Source organism: Panthera uncia, chromosome X, assembly GCF_023721935.1.
Source record: "Panthera uncia isolate 11264 chromosome X, Puncia_PCG_1.0, whole genome shotgun sequence".
Taxonomy (NCBI): domain Eukaryota; kingdom Metazoa; phylum Chordata; class Mammalia; order Carnivora; family Felidae; genus Panthera; species Panthera uncia.
In genome coordinates, this window is record NC_064817.1 from 3061144 (window position 1) to 3078511 (window position 17368).

Here is a 17368-nt window from a genome sequence, read left to right on the forward strand (position 1 = left end):
ACCAAGAATGTTTATTTGCATTTTCCTGGGTTGTTTGTTTATTGTTTTTTTTAATGTTTATTTATTTTTGGGAGAGAGAGACAAGAGCACAAGCAGGGGAGGGGCAGAGAGAGAGGGAGACACAGAATCCAAAGCAGGCTCCAGGCTCCGAGCTGTCAGCACAGAGCCCAACGTGGGGCTCAAACCCATGAACTGTGAGATCATGACCTGATCCAAAGTTGGATGCTAACCGACTGAGCCACCCAGGTACCTCTGTTATGTTTTTGTTTTTGAGGGGGGAGCCAGGAAGTTATTATGAATGCATCTAATTCTAGTTGACTTCTCTCTTAAACCCCTCCTCTCAAATTGCTTGGAACATCAGTCATCAGTGGACACAAGGGAGCCACCCCAAGTTAGTGTGGGTGACCCAACTGACTTTTAAAACCACACGACCATGAGCCGCGTTGCTTATGGAATGTAAAAATGTGCATCTGTCTTCCACATGACTGTTTCTCTTCTGTATTATCTCTCCCAAGTTGAAATGAGAAGGCCTTAAAATTTAAAGGTGACCGAATAAAGTCAGGAAGGCAAAAGCAAAGTGTTGGTCTTCCTATAAGAGTCATTATGTTCCAATTGTTGTAACCAGCACTGAATTGCTAATATTTAAATGGTTAAAATACAAACAAAGCTGAGCTAAAAGAAAACAATGTGAGGGGCTCCTGGGAGGCTCAGTCGGTTAAGCATCCAACTCTTAGTTTCGGCTCAGGTCATGATCTCATGGTTCTTGGGTTCAAGTCCCACAACGGGCTCTGAGCTGACACTGCGGAGCCTCCTTGGGATCCTCTCTCTTCTTTTCTCTCTGCCCCTCCATCACTCACGCCTTTGCATGCTCTCTCTCTCTCTACATAAAAAAAACTTAAAAAATTTTTTTAAAGAAAGCAATGTGAGCTCATGTCATCTGGGGACTTTCTGCAGAGGATTCGAGAGAGACTTATGGTGACACCACCAGCAGGCACCTTGGATATGAACTCCACATGTGTTCACCAGTCAGCCCTGGGGGTCGAGCACCAACACGGGGATGCCCTTGTTACCTTCTGAATAGTGCGATAAGGTCAACAGACTGACGCAAGACGCCCCCGCGCCTGAGCCGAAGATGGTCACTCGCTTGGGATCCCCGCCGAAGGCCCCGACATTCTCCTCAATCCACCGAAGTGCCTGGATCTGGTCCAGGAGCCCATAGTTGCCTTTGGCTGCCTGGTCACCGGTACTTAAAAACCCTACAAGAGAACACAGGATATTTTGGGTTGTTGATGATAACAAAGCACATAAACATCCCCGGTATTTGGAAATAAATCTCATGGGGGCGCCTGGGTGGCTCGGTCGGTTCAGCGTCTGACTCTTGGTTTTGGCTTAGGACACGATCTCTCAGTTTGTGGGTTCAAGCCCCACATGTCAGGCTCCGTGTGCTGATGGTGTGGAGCCTGCTTGGGATTCTCTCACTGTCTCTCTCTTTGCCCTTGTCTCTCCTGGCTCGCACACATACTGTCTCTCAAAATAAATAAATAAACACTTAAAAAATAAAGAAAATATATCTCATGGTTTACCCTGTTCATTCTTTGGTTTTCTTCCTATAAATGAGAAGCACCAGTGGAAAGCATTTTTCATGGCAGGAAGGATTATATTATGTAAATAATCGTGATGATGGTTATTGCTTCTGTTTCTATTGGTTCTGTTTCTGATGATAAAATGCCTCCTCTATGAGTCTGTACAGGGCTAACATATCAGGCAAAATCAATCTCAAATATTTATAATATATGATAATACCAGAGACCATAAATTTTACTAGATTCAAGTTATCATTTGTCTACACACGTTGGTTGTAAAATGAGAAAGTCCTCCTTGAAAAAATTTTTCAGGGATATCCTAAAAGAAGTTTTTCAGGGGTGCCTGGGTGGCTCAGTCGGTTAAGCGTCTGACTTCAGCTCAGGTCACGATCTCGCGGTCCGTGAGTTCGAGCCCCGCGTCAGGCTCTGGGCTGATGGCTCAGAGCCTGGAGCCTGCTTCCGATTCTGTGTCTCCCTCTCTCTCTGCCCCTTCCCCGTTCATGCTCTGTCTCTCTCTGTCCCAAAAATAAATAAACGTTAAAAAAAAATTAAAAAAAAGAAGTTTTTCAGGGAAAAATAAGTGTGTGTGTTGGGCTGGGGCATCTGTGTGTTGGTGTCTGTGTGTAAGTGTGTGTGTGCATGTGGGTGCAGAAAAGCATTACAGGTTGTCAGCTTCTCCCCATTGAATTCCTTATTGATATTTTCATTCTTTTTAATGCTTAAGTTTCAAACTAAGCGACAGATCCTGGGGACTCCACTCTTACTTAGCGCCCACCCCTTATAGACCACATATTAGAGTCGCACACAGAAACATGAAACTCTGTAATCTGAGCCGAATTGCGGTGCGTGTTCAAATCAGTGCAACCGTCCCTGAAATAGCACGAGCTGGTATGTCTTATTTTAAAAAGAAGGATGATTCTATAAACTGAGGAACCAATTTCACCAAAGGCATCACGTTCCTAATTCGTCCTTAGAGGCTGCAAAGAAGGCAACCCAAAGCTTTTCCTGTAGCAACGTGGTCAGATGGATACCAGACTCGTCTGTCTCTCTCTCGTGGCAAAAGAGATCGTGACCTTGAAACAAGCCTTCCCTCTGATGTCTGACGTCGTTTTACGGACAGACAGGTCCTCTCCTTCTCAAATTCCAAGCTTGTTCCAGCCTCCGCCAAGGTTCACATACTGCACACATGTTGATCTCCCTTTATATCCACTTCTGTCTTGCCTAGGCCTTCTGACAAAACAATACCAAATGCTAAAAAGGTGTTTTGTTTGCTTCTTAGTCATTTTACTTTCTTATATGTGCCCTTGCCCCCAAACACCCCCTTCCATCCCACCTCCTTTTTTTCCAGCCATTTCAGTAAGTGCTTATTACGCTCCTACAGCCACCCGCTGCAGTGTTTGGGTGAAGACAGACTGACTGAGGCCCTGAAGTCACATGAATCAAAACCTGGTTCTGAAACGGCACTAAGTGCACTCACGATCTCCTGTATCTGCAGAGATGCATGGCCAGGGCATCTCGAAGATTCAGGCCTCTCCAGCATTCTCAGGGGTGGAGCTGAGATGAGCTTGTCATTAGTGGGAACGTTCCGACGTTACCAACCCCTCCCTTATTTAATTAGCAATTACTAATTAGCGTTTCATGCCAACGAGTGTTCCCTGGCTCTGGCATTCATCATGCAACCTTTTGCACAGTTTCTCATAAAATGCATCGCGCCCTGCTTGGGAGCAAAGGCCCTTTCATGCAGCTTTATGTATGAAACGGGCTCATAATGGTAGTTTGGGTGCCGTTTAATAACCATAAGACAAGCCTCTCTTTCCCCATTAAGGAAAGCGGTGATTCATTCCTAAAGGCTCCAGTAATTTTCTGGCAGAACCGCTCTGTCTTCAACACATCCTTCCTCCACTCCCTCTCCCCCTCTGTGAGCTCTCCCAGAATGACCTATTTGCTTATTTTCTTTCCACGGGGCACCAGTGAGGATTTGCAACATACGGTGAATCGCTAGCCTTTATGGAACTGAAGCCCCTCCCCAGCAAAACATGACTGTTGTAACCTCTCCAATGGCAGGCTAATTAATATTCTATACCCTGGCAAATCTTAGCTTTTCTAACAGCCTCCTATTGAAAGGTTTGATCTTTGCGATTCTGAATTCCTTCCAAAAGTCCTGAGGGAAACAGCTCTCCGTGCATGCCTGAAGTTTAGCAAATGAACGTGGGTTTTTTTGAAGTTGGTGTTTCCATAGTTGCTGCCACGGAATCTTCATTCACTGCATCATCCAGGGATTTTTTTCCACCCTCTCTTTTAATTTAAACAATCAACAAGGCAGAGTTTTTATTGCAGGTGCAGAATGAAGGCAAGCAATTTTATTTTACCCTGCAAGAATATATTTCTTCCCTATTCTGATTGTGGAAATAGAGTGCTTGATATAATGCAGATACAAGATGTGTATCAGTTTCCTATCATGCAATTCTATGAACGTGAGAGTAGATAATCCGTTTGGAAACGGCCATGCACATCACCAAAGCCGAGTGCTGGTAGAGGCATCCTTAGAAGTCTGTCCCCTCGAGAAGCACATCTCTTTCCATATACGCTGTAGATGAATTAACAGAAGCAGCCCCTTGGCTGGCTAAAACCAGAGATTTTAAACAAATGGCTTCTTTCACTGATAAGCACTCTTGGCTCCAAATCCGTTAAGCATTTCAGCTGATGAAACATTTGGCTTTTGAGATTTACTGTCTCTGAAATGAAGATTGTAAATCAGTCAGCCCCCCAGCCCCCCTCCCCCCACCCCAACCCCCCGCCAACAACAGAACAATGAGAGAGAGACAGAAAGCACATACTTGAACTCAGACCTACTGTGACAAGATCGGGACCAAGTTTAATTCAAAGCGCTGGAAGGAACCAAACAATATACATACTCACAAGAGATAAGCTCAGGTGTCCAGTGGTTATTGTAAAATATGGTCCACGAGAGGGGTGCCTGGGTGGCTCAGTCGGTTAAGCGTAGGACTTCTGCTCAAGTCGTGATCTCACAGGGGTTTGAGCCCTGCGTCGGGCTCTGTGCTGACAGCTCAGAGCCTGGAGCCTGCTTTGTATTCTGTGTCTCACTGTCTCTCTGCCCCTCCCCCGCTCATGCTGTGTGTGTCTCTCTCTCTCTCTCTCTCTCAAAAATGATTAAACATTAAAAAAAATTTTTTAATATGGCCCATGAGAAATGCCCTCAAGCCAGAAATCACATTTCCCGCCTTGCTCGTTGAGTGAAATGGACATTGTGTAACAATGAGCACTGAGGTCGGTCTTCATACTGTGGCTAGGATACACAGATTCAGGCTTTTGTGGTAGGACATCACAATCTAAAGGTGTCTTGCTCTTCTGAATTGCACCATAGGGCTCAGGAGAATGATTCCAGGTCACGTGGCTTTTCACACAGGCAAGTCAGTGGTTATAACGAAGCCCGATGGTGCCAGATGCGATGGCCCTTTTGTTCTTCTGTAATAGAACTTTAAAGCTACAGTTAATTTTCTTTTAGGACATAATTCATTACATAAGTACAGGAGACCTTTTCTTGGGTGACCATTAACTAAAAGATAATTACCAAGAGAATACAGAATATTTTAGTGTATAATTTTATTGTGTGTATTCACTTGTGATTGGTGGAACTGGAGTAGTCTCAACTGTACTTCTAAAAGAATTTCTGAAATACAGTGGAGACTATATATTATTAGTAGTACCTATACACATATGTATATGTAGGTCATGTATGTATATACATATTCGTATAATGTATACGTATATAGAATGTATATGTATAAATATGTCATTGTGTGAGAACATACGTGTATGTAAGTATGGGATAGATTAGATAGATAGATGATAGATAGATAGATAGTTATAGGGATGGATACATAGATAGATATAGATGGGTGGGTGGATGGATGCATGGATGGATGGATAGAGAAACAGATACAGAGTAGCATGGGAATTGACAAATCATTAGCCATTATTAAATCATAATACTTCTATCTTATAAATTTAATAGAGCAAAAGCAAAATGGAATGTTTACACAAAAATTCTTCAACAAAAATAGATAGAATTCACTTTAGGTCACATAAAGGAGCCTGGAAAGGAATCTATGATAAGAATAGAGCAGAGGTATAAAAATGAAAATCAGCCACATAAATGCAAATGTCTACTCTCTGATGTTTATAGGAAATCATTCACTGAGTGCACTTATTACAATGTGAAACTGAAGTTTTCCTGCTGGAATCATTTATGATTTAACAAAAGGGTATATACTTGCACAGGATGGATGGAAGGGGAGAAAAGGTATATATTCCAAATCTTTGAGCCTGATGGGGCACAACTAATTGAAATTTAATGTCTCTATTTGTAGTTTTGTTTACTTAACAATGACATGAGTCATAACTTTCTACTGCATTTAATTATCACACCAAAGTCATACAGGGTCAAAACCTATTTATAAATCTATTTATAAATAGAACAAAAATTTATAAATCTACTTATAAATCAAAGACAATTATGAACACACACGATTTCTGTAGCACAGGTTTCCAAACAAAGGGTCCATTAAGTTGTTAACGGGAATCCTTGCATTATTTCCATAAAGTATATTATATTTCCACACAGTATTTACACTGAGGCTGTGCAGGTTTTTCATACTACTTTAGTTGAAATTACATTAATTCACAAACTAAAACCAATTATATTCTGGAAACAAAGCACGAAATAAGAAACACAGTTTTGTTTAGTATATAATATAGATCAATATATGAAGGTTAATAAGTTTCACAGTGATGAAATTTTTGGCAATGGCCATGTTGGAACCAGATCCTTTGAGCCAATGTTAGATGAGTTTCCATTCAAGACCCCATGCTGGAACATTCCTCTAGATTTGTGGGACTTGCATTTACTTGGCCCTCAAATCTTTTTGCTTTTATTTCTGAAACAGCTAATATACCTCATCACTCTGCTGGGTCCACACCCCAGTGCCCAAGATAAGACTTCCAGCTCACCCCTCCATCCTGGATGCTTCCAACCTATTCATTACCATTAGTCTAAACATAGTGCTCCCCAACTTGAAAAAATTGACAAAACCCATGAAGATGAAAACCTGAAACCCTCTGACACTGAAGTTCTATTTCTATGCTTTCTAGATATATATAAAAAAATCTTTATTTAAAGGTATAAAAGTTGCCAGCCACCCAAGGATCAATTCTTTTTGATTGTGACTTTGAAAATAAGAGATGACAGCAATGTCAGTGCCCATGCATAAAAGATTTGTTGCGTAAATCATGTTGGCTGAACCATATAATGAGAGGTTCTTGATTTCTGTGGACACAGAAAAACATCTAAGATCTCTCAGGAGAAAACAGTGAGTTTCTGAATACTGTGTGGTAAGATCTCTTTTTTATTAACACAATAAAGCGGGGTGTAAATTATAAACTCTGGAAGGAAATCCAACATTTAAGTGTTTAGCTCTAGGAACGTGGATTGTTTACACTTAATCCTACATCTGGGTTTACATTTTTTTCCAATTTTCGCTTTCTTTAGCAATCACTCTCACACACTCACACACACACCACACCACCCTAAAGCAAATATGTTTTATAGTCAAATTCCTTAGTGGGACTTCCAGAGCCCCTCCGTGAGGTATCATGTCTATACGGCTGACCACGTCCTATGTATATTCTTCAGCAGACAGACCACGCCTTGCATTTCTGTATCTCTTTGCCTTTTTACACGCAGCCTGCTGCATCCAGGATGCTCTTGACCAAGCTGCGGTCAGCCTGTAACCTGCCTGATTCACATTGCCCAGGTCTGCCTTGCTCCTAGAAACCTGGCCTCACTGCAAGGTGCACCATTTGCTCAGGGAGCACAGCACCACCTGTAGACCAACCCCATCACCTCCCGGCTGCAACCACTGAGGCAGGATTTCGCACCTCATTTTCCTTCCTTCCACCGAGGCAGGTCTCTTTTTAAAAGTTTCCTGATGGCCTCGAATCTCTCAGCTCGGCAACTTTCTTTCAGTGACTTTCGATTCTAGAACGTACTGCTCTCTAGGAAGGATGTGTGCTTGTAGTTCAGCAGCAGGTTGGAATCTATGGTAATGCCTTGGGCATGCAAGTTTAAGATTCCAAAGCCCCACGTGGCTCCAATGTGGAGTCAAGAAGTCCCACAGCATTGCTTGGGGGAAATAACTGGGCAAGACCAGTAACATACAAAAGCACTGTGCCTGGTGTCCAGTGTGTATTTTTAAAAAACGGTCACTGAGTACTATGACTTCCTTGATATCAGAAACACTGCTATTTATTTCTGTTTCACGTATGCATAGCAAGTATGAAGAGATGCCCTTTGATTAAAGAAATGGGTCCAGAGGAAAAACTGGTCACAGGTCTACGTAGATTCTGACTTTAAGATTCTGCAGGTGATAGATGAAGAAAACATGTTGCTTATGCCAGATATTGCATGAAGGTGATGCATGTTTATTAATTCTGTTTACTAAATGTTCATTATGTGCTTAAAGTCTAAGGAGAAAAGCAAGGCAAGAAAAAACCCAAACAAAACAAAACACCCCACCACGTAATCTACCTTTTCTCCATGTTGTGAATTAGGGAGATGCCATTCTACCAACATTTAGATATACCCAAAATGACCCAAGCAACATGCTAAAACCTGGGGTGGGGTGGGGCGGAATACAGTATTTGAGTAGATTTCTACAGATACCTTGAAAACTTGTACAATTTTTTTTTTTTTGCATTCGCAAGCTTCTATTTGGTTTTTTTCTTTATTAAAAAATTTTTTTCAACATTTTATGTATTTTTTAGAGACAGAGTGTGAGCAGGGGACGCGCAGAGAGAGAAGGAGACACAGAATCTGAAGCAAGCTCTGGGCTCTGAGCTGTCAGCACAGAGCCCCACGCGGGGCTCAAACTCACAAGCTGTGAGATCATGACCTGGGCTGAAGTCGGATGCTCAACTAGCTGAGCCACACAGGCGCCCCTTTCTTTCTTCTTCTTCTTTTTTTTTAAAATGTACTTATTTAAATTCAAGTTAGTTAATATACAGAGTAGTGCTGGTTTCTGGAGTAGAATTCAGTGATTCATCTCTTACATAGAACGCCCAGGGCTCATCCCAACAAGTGCCCTCCTTAGTACCCACCACACATTTAAAAACTGATTAGAACTGAAAGTTCTATTTTTGGCATCAAAGTGTATTTATAGAGCACACATAGGATGCACATTTTGTACATGGTAATCAGAGCCCTCTAAAGTGCATATAGAAGAAAAGCCAATTTACACAACAGTATTTTACAAATAGGAAACATAATTGCCATAATTTCTTCTAAAGTACAGTAATTCAAAATATGCTGCTCTGTTTCAACATGATTTTCTAGCCTCCATTGCACATAAGCATGCTAGTGGAGAGACTCACAGTGTTTCCTAGTACTTACCGTTAGATACTATCTGGGGGCAGACCAGAACTACTCTGGTCTGTTCTTATTTTTCCATAACATAATCACAAGAACTAAATGAAATAAGGACAATGCATTCTCTCTCAACTCTATCAAAACCTGACATTATCTCGTAGCTCACACAATCTTTTCTGTGCCCAGAAACATCCCTAGGTTTTCCATCACTGCTTTTCTCCAGCAAACCTGGAACACAGATACGGACGTTGTTTTAATTGTTTTTATGGTCTGTTTATTTTTGAGAGAGAGAGAGAGAGAGAGAAAGAGAGAGAGTGTGAGCAGGGGAGGGGGAGAGAGAGAAGGAGACAGAATCTGAAGCAGGCTGCAGGCTCTGGGCTGTCAGCACAGAGCCTGATGCAGGGATTGAACCCACAAACCATGAGATCATGACCTGAGCTGAAGATGGGTGCTTAACCTACTGAGCCACCCGGGCACCCCCGGAAGTTGCTTTAATTAAGAAAAAAAACAACAACATCTCAGATGAAATAGCATACTCTTGAGTAACAAGTAAGCGTGAGGGTAGATAAAAGAGTTAAAGTCCCACTGCGAAGTTTAGTTTCGGGAACAGAAAGGTCTTTAAAGATGACCTTTTCCAGAACTGAGTGAAGGCACAGTTGTGCACATATCCTCCGTGTATCACACGCTAAAGCGGTCCCTTTGGCTGAACGCTTTCGAGCGCTCGCTGCTTCCTTATGTTGTCACTTATTATAGATCATGCCCATGACTGTTCTAACATCAGTGTTATTCTGTCTTTGCTATTTTTCTCAGAGCTAGCTGGTATGCCCACGACTCTCAAGGTCCTGTTCCCCACAAACACAACACAGCTTGGGGAGGCCCTTCCTGAGGCTCATCACAGTACCTTTGCTCACACACGTGCAGTCATGGTGGACTGGAAGATGTAGAGATGTAATGTAACCTAAGGCAGCAAGGGAGGAGGCTAGGGGAGCCTGCGGGGCTCAGTCGGTTCAGTGTCCTCCTCTCGGTTTCCACTCAGGTCACGATCTCACCATTAGTGAGTCTGAATCCCCACGTCTGGCTCTGTGCTGATGGCACAGAGCCTGCCTGGGATTCTCTCCCTCTCTCTCTGCCCCTCCTCCACTGTCTCTCAAAATAAATACTGAAAAAAAAAATTAAAAAAAAAAAGAAAAGAAAGTGAAAAGGTTTTCCCCACTTGCAAGCAGCTACCACATCCCATTCTATCTTTTACTATACTAACGCTTATTGTTATAATTGGTATTGTCATTTTGGGTAACTCTGGTGGCACCTGAAGAGGCAGGGAATGCTTTCCTGAGGATTTAAAAGGCAGAAATTGAGATTTCTCATGGAAAAATAATGTACAAAAATATTAAATAGACCATATGACAAAACAGGTATGGATAGATTCATCTCAAAAAGAGGATAACTCTGGTTTTTAAAGATTTATTTTTAGTGTGCTTGGGGGGCTCAGTTGGTTAGGCATCCAATTTTGGCTCAGGTCATGATCTTGCCCTTTGTGAGTTCGAGCCCTGCGTCGGGCTATGTGCTCACAGCTTGGAGCCTGGAGCCTGCTTTGGATTCTCTGTTACCCTCTCTCTCTGCCCTTCTCCCACTTGCGCTCTGTCTCTCTCTCTCTCCCTCCCACTCAAAAATAAATAAACATTAAAAAATTAAAAAAAAAAAGATTTTTTAAAGTAATCTCTACACCCAGTATGGGGCTTGAACTCACAACCCCAAGATCAAGACTTGTATGCTCTACTGACTAAGCCAGCCAGGTGCCCCCATAACTCTCTGTTCTTAAAGATTAGACAGTAAGGAACTCTAATTGTGCTGATTCTCCACGTAAGAAATTTTATCCCACCAACTTTTGCTTAAAGAAAGCAACGTTCCAGAGTCAAGAACATCTGAAGTCTTTCCTGCACAGACGGCATGTAGAGACCACGTTGGGTTCACTGAATTTTGCCCGGCACCCTTGGGTTCAACCGGATACCATTATCCTTATGACGGCCAGAAAGGAAAAGCAGAATCAGAGCCAGAGTCAACTGTGGAAAAAGCAGAGATCTCAAAATAATGACGATGTAATAGAGATCAAATATTTAACAGGCGTAGGGGGGTAATTTACTTATGAGTTCAACCTGATCTTCCTGGGTGCCTACCATAGTCTAGGCACTGATTGTCCTTGTGGTAAAGATGTAGCAATGAACCAGTTTTTTTTTGTTTTTTGTTTGTTTGTTTTTTTGGACAGCTTGAAACTCATATTCTGGCAATAGGTAGATCATCAGCAAACAAATGAAAATTAAATGATGTTTATATTCGCTTCCTTTTGCTGCTGTAACAAAGTGCCACAAACCTGGTGCCTTAATCCCACACGTATTTCTCATCGTACAGTTTTAGAGGTCGGCATCTAAAGGGCTGGACGGCTGGTTCCTTCTGGAGCCTTTAACACCGAGCCTGCTCCCTTTCCTTGTCCAGCACCCAGAGGCCGTGCACGGACTTTTCTTCATGGTTCTGTCTTCCTTCATCTAAGCAGGCAGCATAGCATCTTCTCTCTGAATTCTGCTTCCAAGTTGAAATGTTCTCTGGTTCTGACCCTCCAGCCTCCCTTCCTTAAGGAGATTTTTGATCAGATTGCACCATCCCAGATATTTGAGGCTGATCTCCTCATCTCAAGATCCTTAATATATCTGTAACATCCCTCCTCCCACATAGTCTATATTCTCAGGGTTAGGATGCACACATATGAACAGAAGGGGACTGGTGTTCTGTCTACCAGGGATGGCTGGCCTTGTCCTGGCTGAGTCAGGTACATTGTCACCAGTCCTGTGACTTTGACAAGCTGAATCAAACCCAGGTTTCTCTTAAACTCTGAATGGTGTTCTGTCCTCGTCCTGCCACCACCACATGGCATGGATCGGATGAGGAATGTGATGTCTTATACAGCTCCATGGAAATGTGATTTACTATCATCATCTTGTGTATGAAAAATACTTATTAAGGGCTTGGCGGTAATGACGGTTATGAAAAAAAGGCCAATAGCATATTTTGTTCAATTTATCTTTAGCTAATGGCACAGTCGCTATTTTTAAAGCAGTGAGAATTTACCCAAGTGTTTCTGTATACCAAAGGCATTTTAAACAAGACCATGCATAGTGAATTTAAAAGATCTTCTAGTTAAGAAAAATATATATGTGTATGTATGTATAAAGATATAGGTAAAGACAAATAGATAAACAGATAGGATATATAGATGATGGATAAATGGATAGATTGATGGATAGATGGATAGATGGATGGGTCAGTGGGTGGGCAGGTGGATGGATGGACAGATAGATGGAAAGGTGGGTAGATGGAGGGATAGAGGGATGGATGATTGGATGGATAAATGGATAGATGGAAGGGTGGGTGGATGGATGGATGGATGGATGGATAGATGGAGGGATGGATGGATGAGTGGGTGGGTGGATGGATGGGTGGATGGGTGGGTGGGTGGATGGATGGATGGAAGGATGGGGGGATGGAGGGATAGAGGGATGGAAGGATGGATGGATGGATGGATGGGTGGAAGGACAGATGGAGGGAAGGAAGCATGTATGGAGGGATGGATGGATGGAGGGATGGATGGGTGGAGGGATGAAAGGATGGATGGATGGATGGATGGATGGATGGATGGAAGGATGGATGGAGGGATGGATGGAGGAATGGAAGGATGGATGGATGGATAGGTGGATGGATGGAGGGATGAGGGATGGATGGATGGATGGAAGGATGGATGGAGGGATGGAGGAATGGAGGGATAGAGGGATGGATGGAGACGTAGAAAGAGAGAATAATTCCAAAGGCTGAGGCATAGCACAGACTCATTTCATTACTATCAGAACAGTTTCAAGGTTGCCAAACCTGACAGACAAGGGCAGAAAGTACTAAAAATAGGGACTCAGAGGGAAATGTACTCAGTTCCTCTCCCAGATGCTTCTGCCACATGACTGTACATTGCCTCTCAATATGTGACTCAGCTGCATTGAAAATGAACTAGAGAGATCGATGCCACTGAGCACCTTCCGGGTGCAGGTGTACCTTTGTCTCCTGAACACATTGTTACGAGCATGTCTGCATCCTGCACTGTGTTTCCTGGGTGAGCTAGGACCATCCTCTCCAGCCTTCATGGTACTTCGAGCCAGGGAGGGCTGGGCTATGTCAGAACCAGGGTGAGGGATTCATCTGGACCAGCCCGAGTTCCCAGGAAAAATGGACACAGGTAGGCTCCATCCCAGGCCACAGAAGCAGAACCTTTGGTGGTACAACTCAGGGGTAGACACTAAAAACCAAAAGGGATTCCCAGTCGGTGGAGCATGGCTGTCCACAGTTGCACTTGGCAGGTGTAGCTATCCAGGGTTGGCTTTTTAAGAACAAATGGAGCAAAACCAAGGTAGGATTTTTCCAGGTTCAAGACTCTAGGCGGTCATTACACATAATGGGCAGAGTCTGCTGAGCGAGGTCGCCTCAGACTTTGGTATATTTTTCTTAATGTCATCGGGGAAGGTGCCAGCCACTGAAGAAGAAAGAGAACTTGCCACCTTCAGGCACCACCTCCTCTATTATCACCAGCCCCAGAACTGCTCTTCAGAAAGAAACACAAGAAAAAAGGAAAAGCTGTCTCTTACCAGAAATAAAAATTCTAGAATCAAATGTTTTTGTCTCTTTCTCTCTCTTTTTTTTTTGCTTCATCTGCAGAATTTGTGACCAAATTCATGCTTACCTTCGGTACCTGAAACTCTGAGTGAATCTGTTTTTTTTTTTAATTTTTTAAATGTTTATTTTTGAGAGAGAGAGAGAGAGAGAGAGAGAGAGAGAGAGAGAGAGATGAAGACACAGAATCCAAAGCAGGCTCCAGGCTCTGAGCTGTCAGCACAGAGCCCAACATGGGGCTCGAACCCACGAACTGTGAGATCATGACCTGAGCTGAAGTCGGATGCTTAGGTACAACCTAGGCACCCCATAAATCTGGTTTGTTTTTGAGAAAAAAACATGTATGGGGTATTACATTTTCATGCTACCTCACACCGTCCTTAATTTGAGGAAAACTAAAACCAAAAATCTTATAAAGATATGTGTATATACATTTTTCTGTTTTCATCATTTTTTTAAAAGTTTACTTATTTTGAGAGAGGGAAAAGGAGAGAGAGAGAATCCCAACGAGGCTCTGTACTGTCAGATCCTATGAACTAATGAGACCATGACCTGAGCCAAAAGCAAGAGTCAGACACTCAACCGACTGAGCCATCCAGGCACCCCTGTTTTCATCGTTTCTAAGCACGCAATTCAGTGGGATTAATAATATCCATAGTGATGTGCATCTATCACCACTACCTATTTCCAAAAATTTTTATCACCCCTAACAGAAACTATATGAGGCTACCAGTTCCCATATGGGAAATACTCTGGATCGTAGTGTCCATAAGATATGTCACATACACACCGGGCTAAATCCACCTAATAAGGTATGACACCTGGATTGAATAACTAAGGCCACTCCCCTTCTGTTCCCCCTTGCAATGGACTGAATGCTTTTGTTGCCCCCCAAATTCCTATGTTGAAATCCTTATCCCCAAGGTTTATTATTGGGAGATGGGGCTCTTGGGAGGTGATCAGGTCATGAGCAGGATTGTTGCCCTCCAGAAGGGTGAGAAATAAACATCTATTGTTTTTAAGTCACCCAGCCTATGGTATTCAGGCTATAACAGCCCAAGTAGCAAAGAAACCAGTAGTGCTCATGCTGCCTATGAGGTCTGGACATCCATGTCTCCAACCAAGAGTGAAGGTCCTTGCCAAAGTCCACAGGAGTGCTTGTTAGATCCCTTTGCATGACTTTAACATTGTTGTTTTGTAGTCTATATTTACATAAGTAAAGCACCCACAGAAGGTGTTTACCTTGAGTGGTGTTAAACGCAAATGATGGAAAATGGAATCCTTTTTGTCTAATTATCCAAAGTTGATTGAAAAGCCAACTAATACACCTCATCCTGGGGAGAACTTGGGTCCTCCAAGATGTCTCTCTGGTCCAGTTTGCTCAGTGTAGAGTCATGGCTAATTGTCAACAGGATGACTCCAAAACTTGGCATTATGTTCAATGTGTAAGAAAGATCCCATCATGTTGAACACCTTTTTTTTTTTCCCATGGGAAAATTCTTTTAAGTGCTTTCAGGACAAAAAAAATCAAATGTAAAAAACATATTATTTAACTGACCATGGCATTTAGATAGAACCTTCAAATAAGAGCTAAACTCTTTACACAAATCACCTTATCATAATTTACAAAGTGCTTTTTACACTTTATCTTATTTGTGCCAGTGAAACTGGGGTTCCTCATTTACCAATATTTCTGGCTCCTTGCGTTATGTGTGTGGTCACACACCTATTATTTTCAAAGAGTTGGGTAACAGGAAACAGGTGACTGCCCTCCCTGCCCACACTAAATATCTGGACATCTTTTAAGAAATAGTCATGCCCGGGGCGCCTGGGTGGCTCAGTCGGTTGAGTGTCCGACTTCGGCTCACGTCATGATCTCACGTTCTGTTAGTTCGAGCCCCGCGTCGGGCTCTGTGCTGACAGCTCAGAGCCTGGAGCCTGCTTCGGATTCTATGTCTCCCTCTCTCTCTCCCCCTCCCCTGCTCATGCTCCGTCTCTCTCTGTCTCAAAAATAAATAAAAACATTAAAAAAAAAAAAAAAAAAAGAAATAGTCATGCCCAAGCCCCAGTGGTAGAGATCCTTAATTAGTTGTTTTGGGGTAGGGTGCAGGCACACATAGTTTTCAAAGCTTGTACAAGTAATTTTAGTGAACAGCAAATAACGTGAGCTGCTGATCTAGAGACAGAGCAAATAAAAATAATGAGAAGATCTCTTTGGTAATAAAATTCGTTTCATTTTCTGATGACATCAGTATCTTTAAACCATCAGGCAAATATTGCTGTGAAGCAAGGCTGTTCCATGTTAGCAGGCATGAACATCGCCAGCAGGGTCTGTGAAAACACTGGACCCAGGGGGCCCCTGCCCCAAATTTGAGATTCAGGAAGCGTGGGGTGGAAGCCAGAAATGTGCATTTCTAACAAGCTGATGTCACCCTGGTCTGTGAGCTACAGTTTGAACACCACTGCTGAAAAATATCCTGAGTTCTAGAATAAACTGAATGCTTCCTACACTGTCTTGTATCTCATCCTGCTGTTATTTCCTAAAAAACAAAACAAAACAAAACAAAACAAAACAAAACAAAACAAAACAATTAGTATTTAGTTCACAGGTTTGGTTAGGTTCATGTTGTCTACTGGAGGCAAAAATGCTCTGTTTCATCATATATCCCGTAAGAATGTAAATGGTGCACCACTGTCTTATTTTTGACTATCTTAACAGTGATTGATCATTGGATTCAGGTGGTAACTAATCCCACCAACTATAAAAAAAACATCTACCAAGTTTTTCAACTGATGTTTTACAAGGCACTGGTGAAGATCGACATCTATGACTTCATCTGGGTTCTACAGAATTCTGATTGCCTGTTGTGATTATTTCTTCTGCATTCCCTGTCTGGAATGGCACAAAAGTTCCCCAAACTTTGTAGTTGCTCTGAGTTTCAGAGGGAAAGTGGGAGAAAAGCAGGATTCTTTCAGTTGTTGGTATTCAAAGATGTGTGATGGTGCCCTAGCAACAGGACCAATGAGTTGTACTTGTGAAATACACTTCAGTTTTAGAGGAGTTTAGCTTCATGGCAAAATTGACAGGAAGGTACAGAGATCTCCCATGTACCTCCTGCGCCCCCCCTATAAGCATATGCTCCCGAATTATCAGGGTTCCCCCCAAGAGTGGTACGTTTGTTATTATCAATGAACCTACATTACCATATCATAACCACTCAAAGTCCATAGTTTACATTAGTGCACTTGGTCGTGCATATTCTGTGGGTTATGACAAACGTATAATGACATAGATCTACCATTATGATATGATACAGAATAGTTTCACTGCCTTAAAAGTCCTATGTGCTCTACCTGCTCATGCCCCCCGCCTCCCCACCCCTTGACAACCACTGATCTTTTTACTGTCTCCATAGTTTCGCCTTTTCCAGAATGCCATAGGGTTGGAAGATTACAGTATGAAGCCTTTTCAGATCAGCTTCTTCCACTTGGTAATATGCTCTTAAGGTTCATTCATGTCTTTTCAAGGCTTGGCAGCTCATTTCTTTCTTAGTGTTGAATAATATCCCATGTCTGGATGGACCACGGTTTATTTATCCAGTGACCTACCAAAGATATCTTGGTTACTTCCAAGTTT

General features: G+C 42.5%; 1 protein-coding gene across 1 annotated transcript in view; it reads right to left on the bottom strand.

The window, feature by feature from the left end:
* Positions 1–17368, bottom strand: part of NLGN4X (neuroligin 4 X-linked) — a 240092-nt gene that overhangs the window by 15907 nt on the left and 206817 nt on the right. The window contains exon 3 of the mRNA XM_049643354.1: positions 1071–1256. Within this exon, the coding sequence (XP_049499311.1) occupies positions 1071–1256 (186 nt within the window). The remainder of the gene's footprint in view (positions 1–1070; positions 1257–17368) is intronic.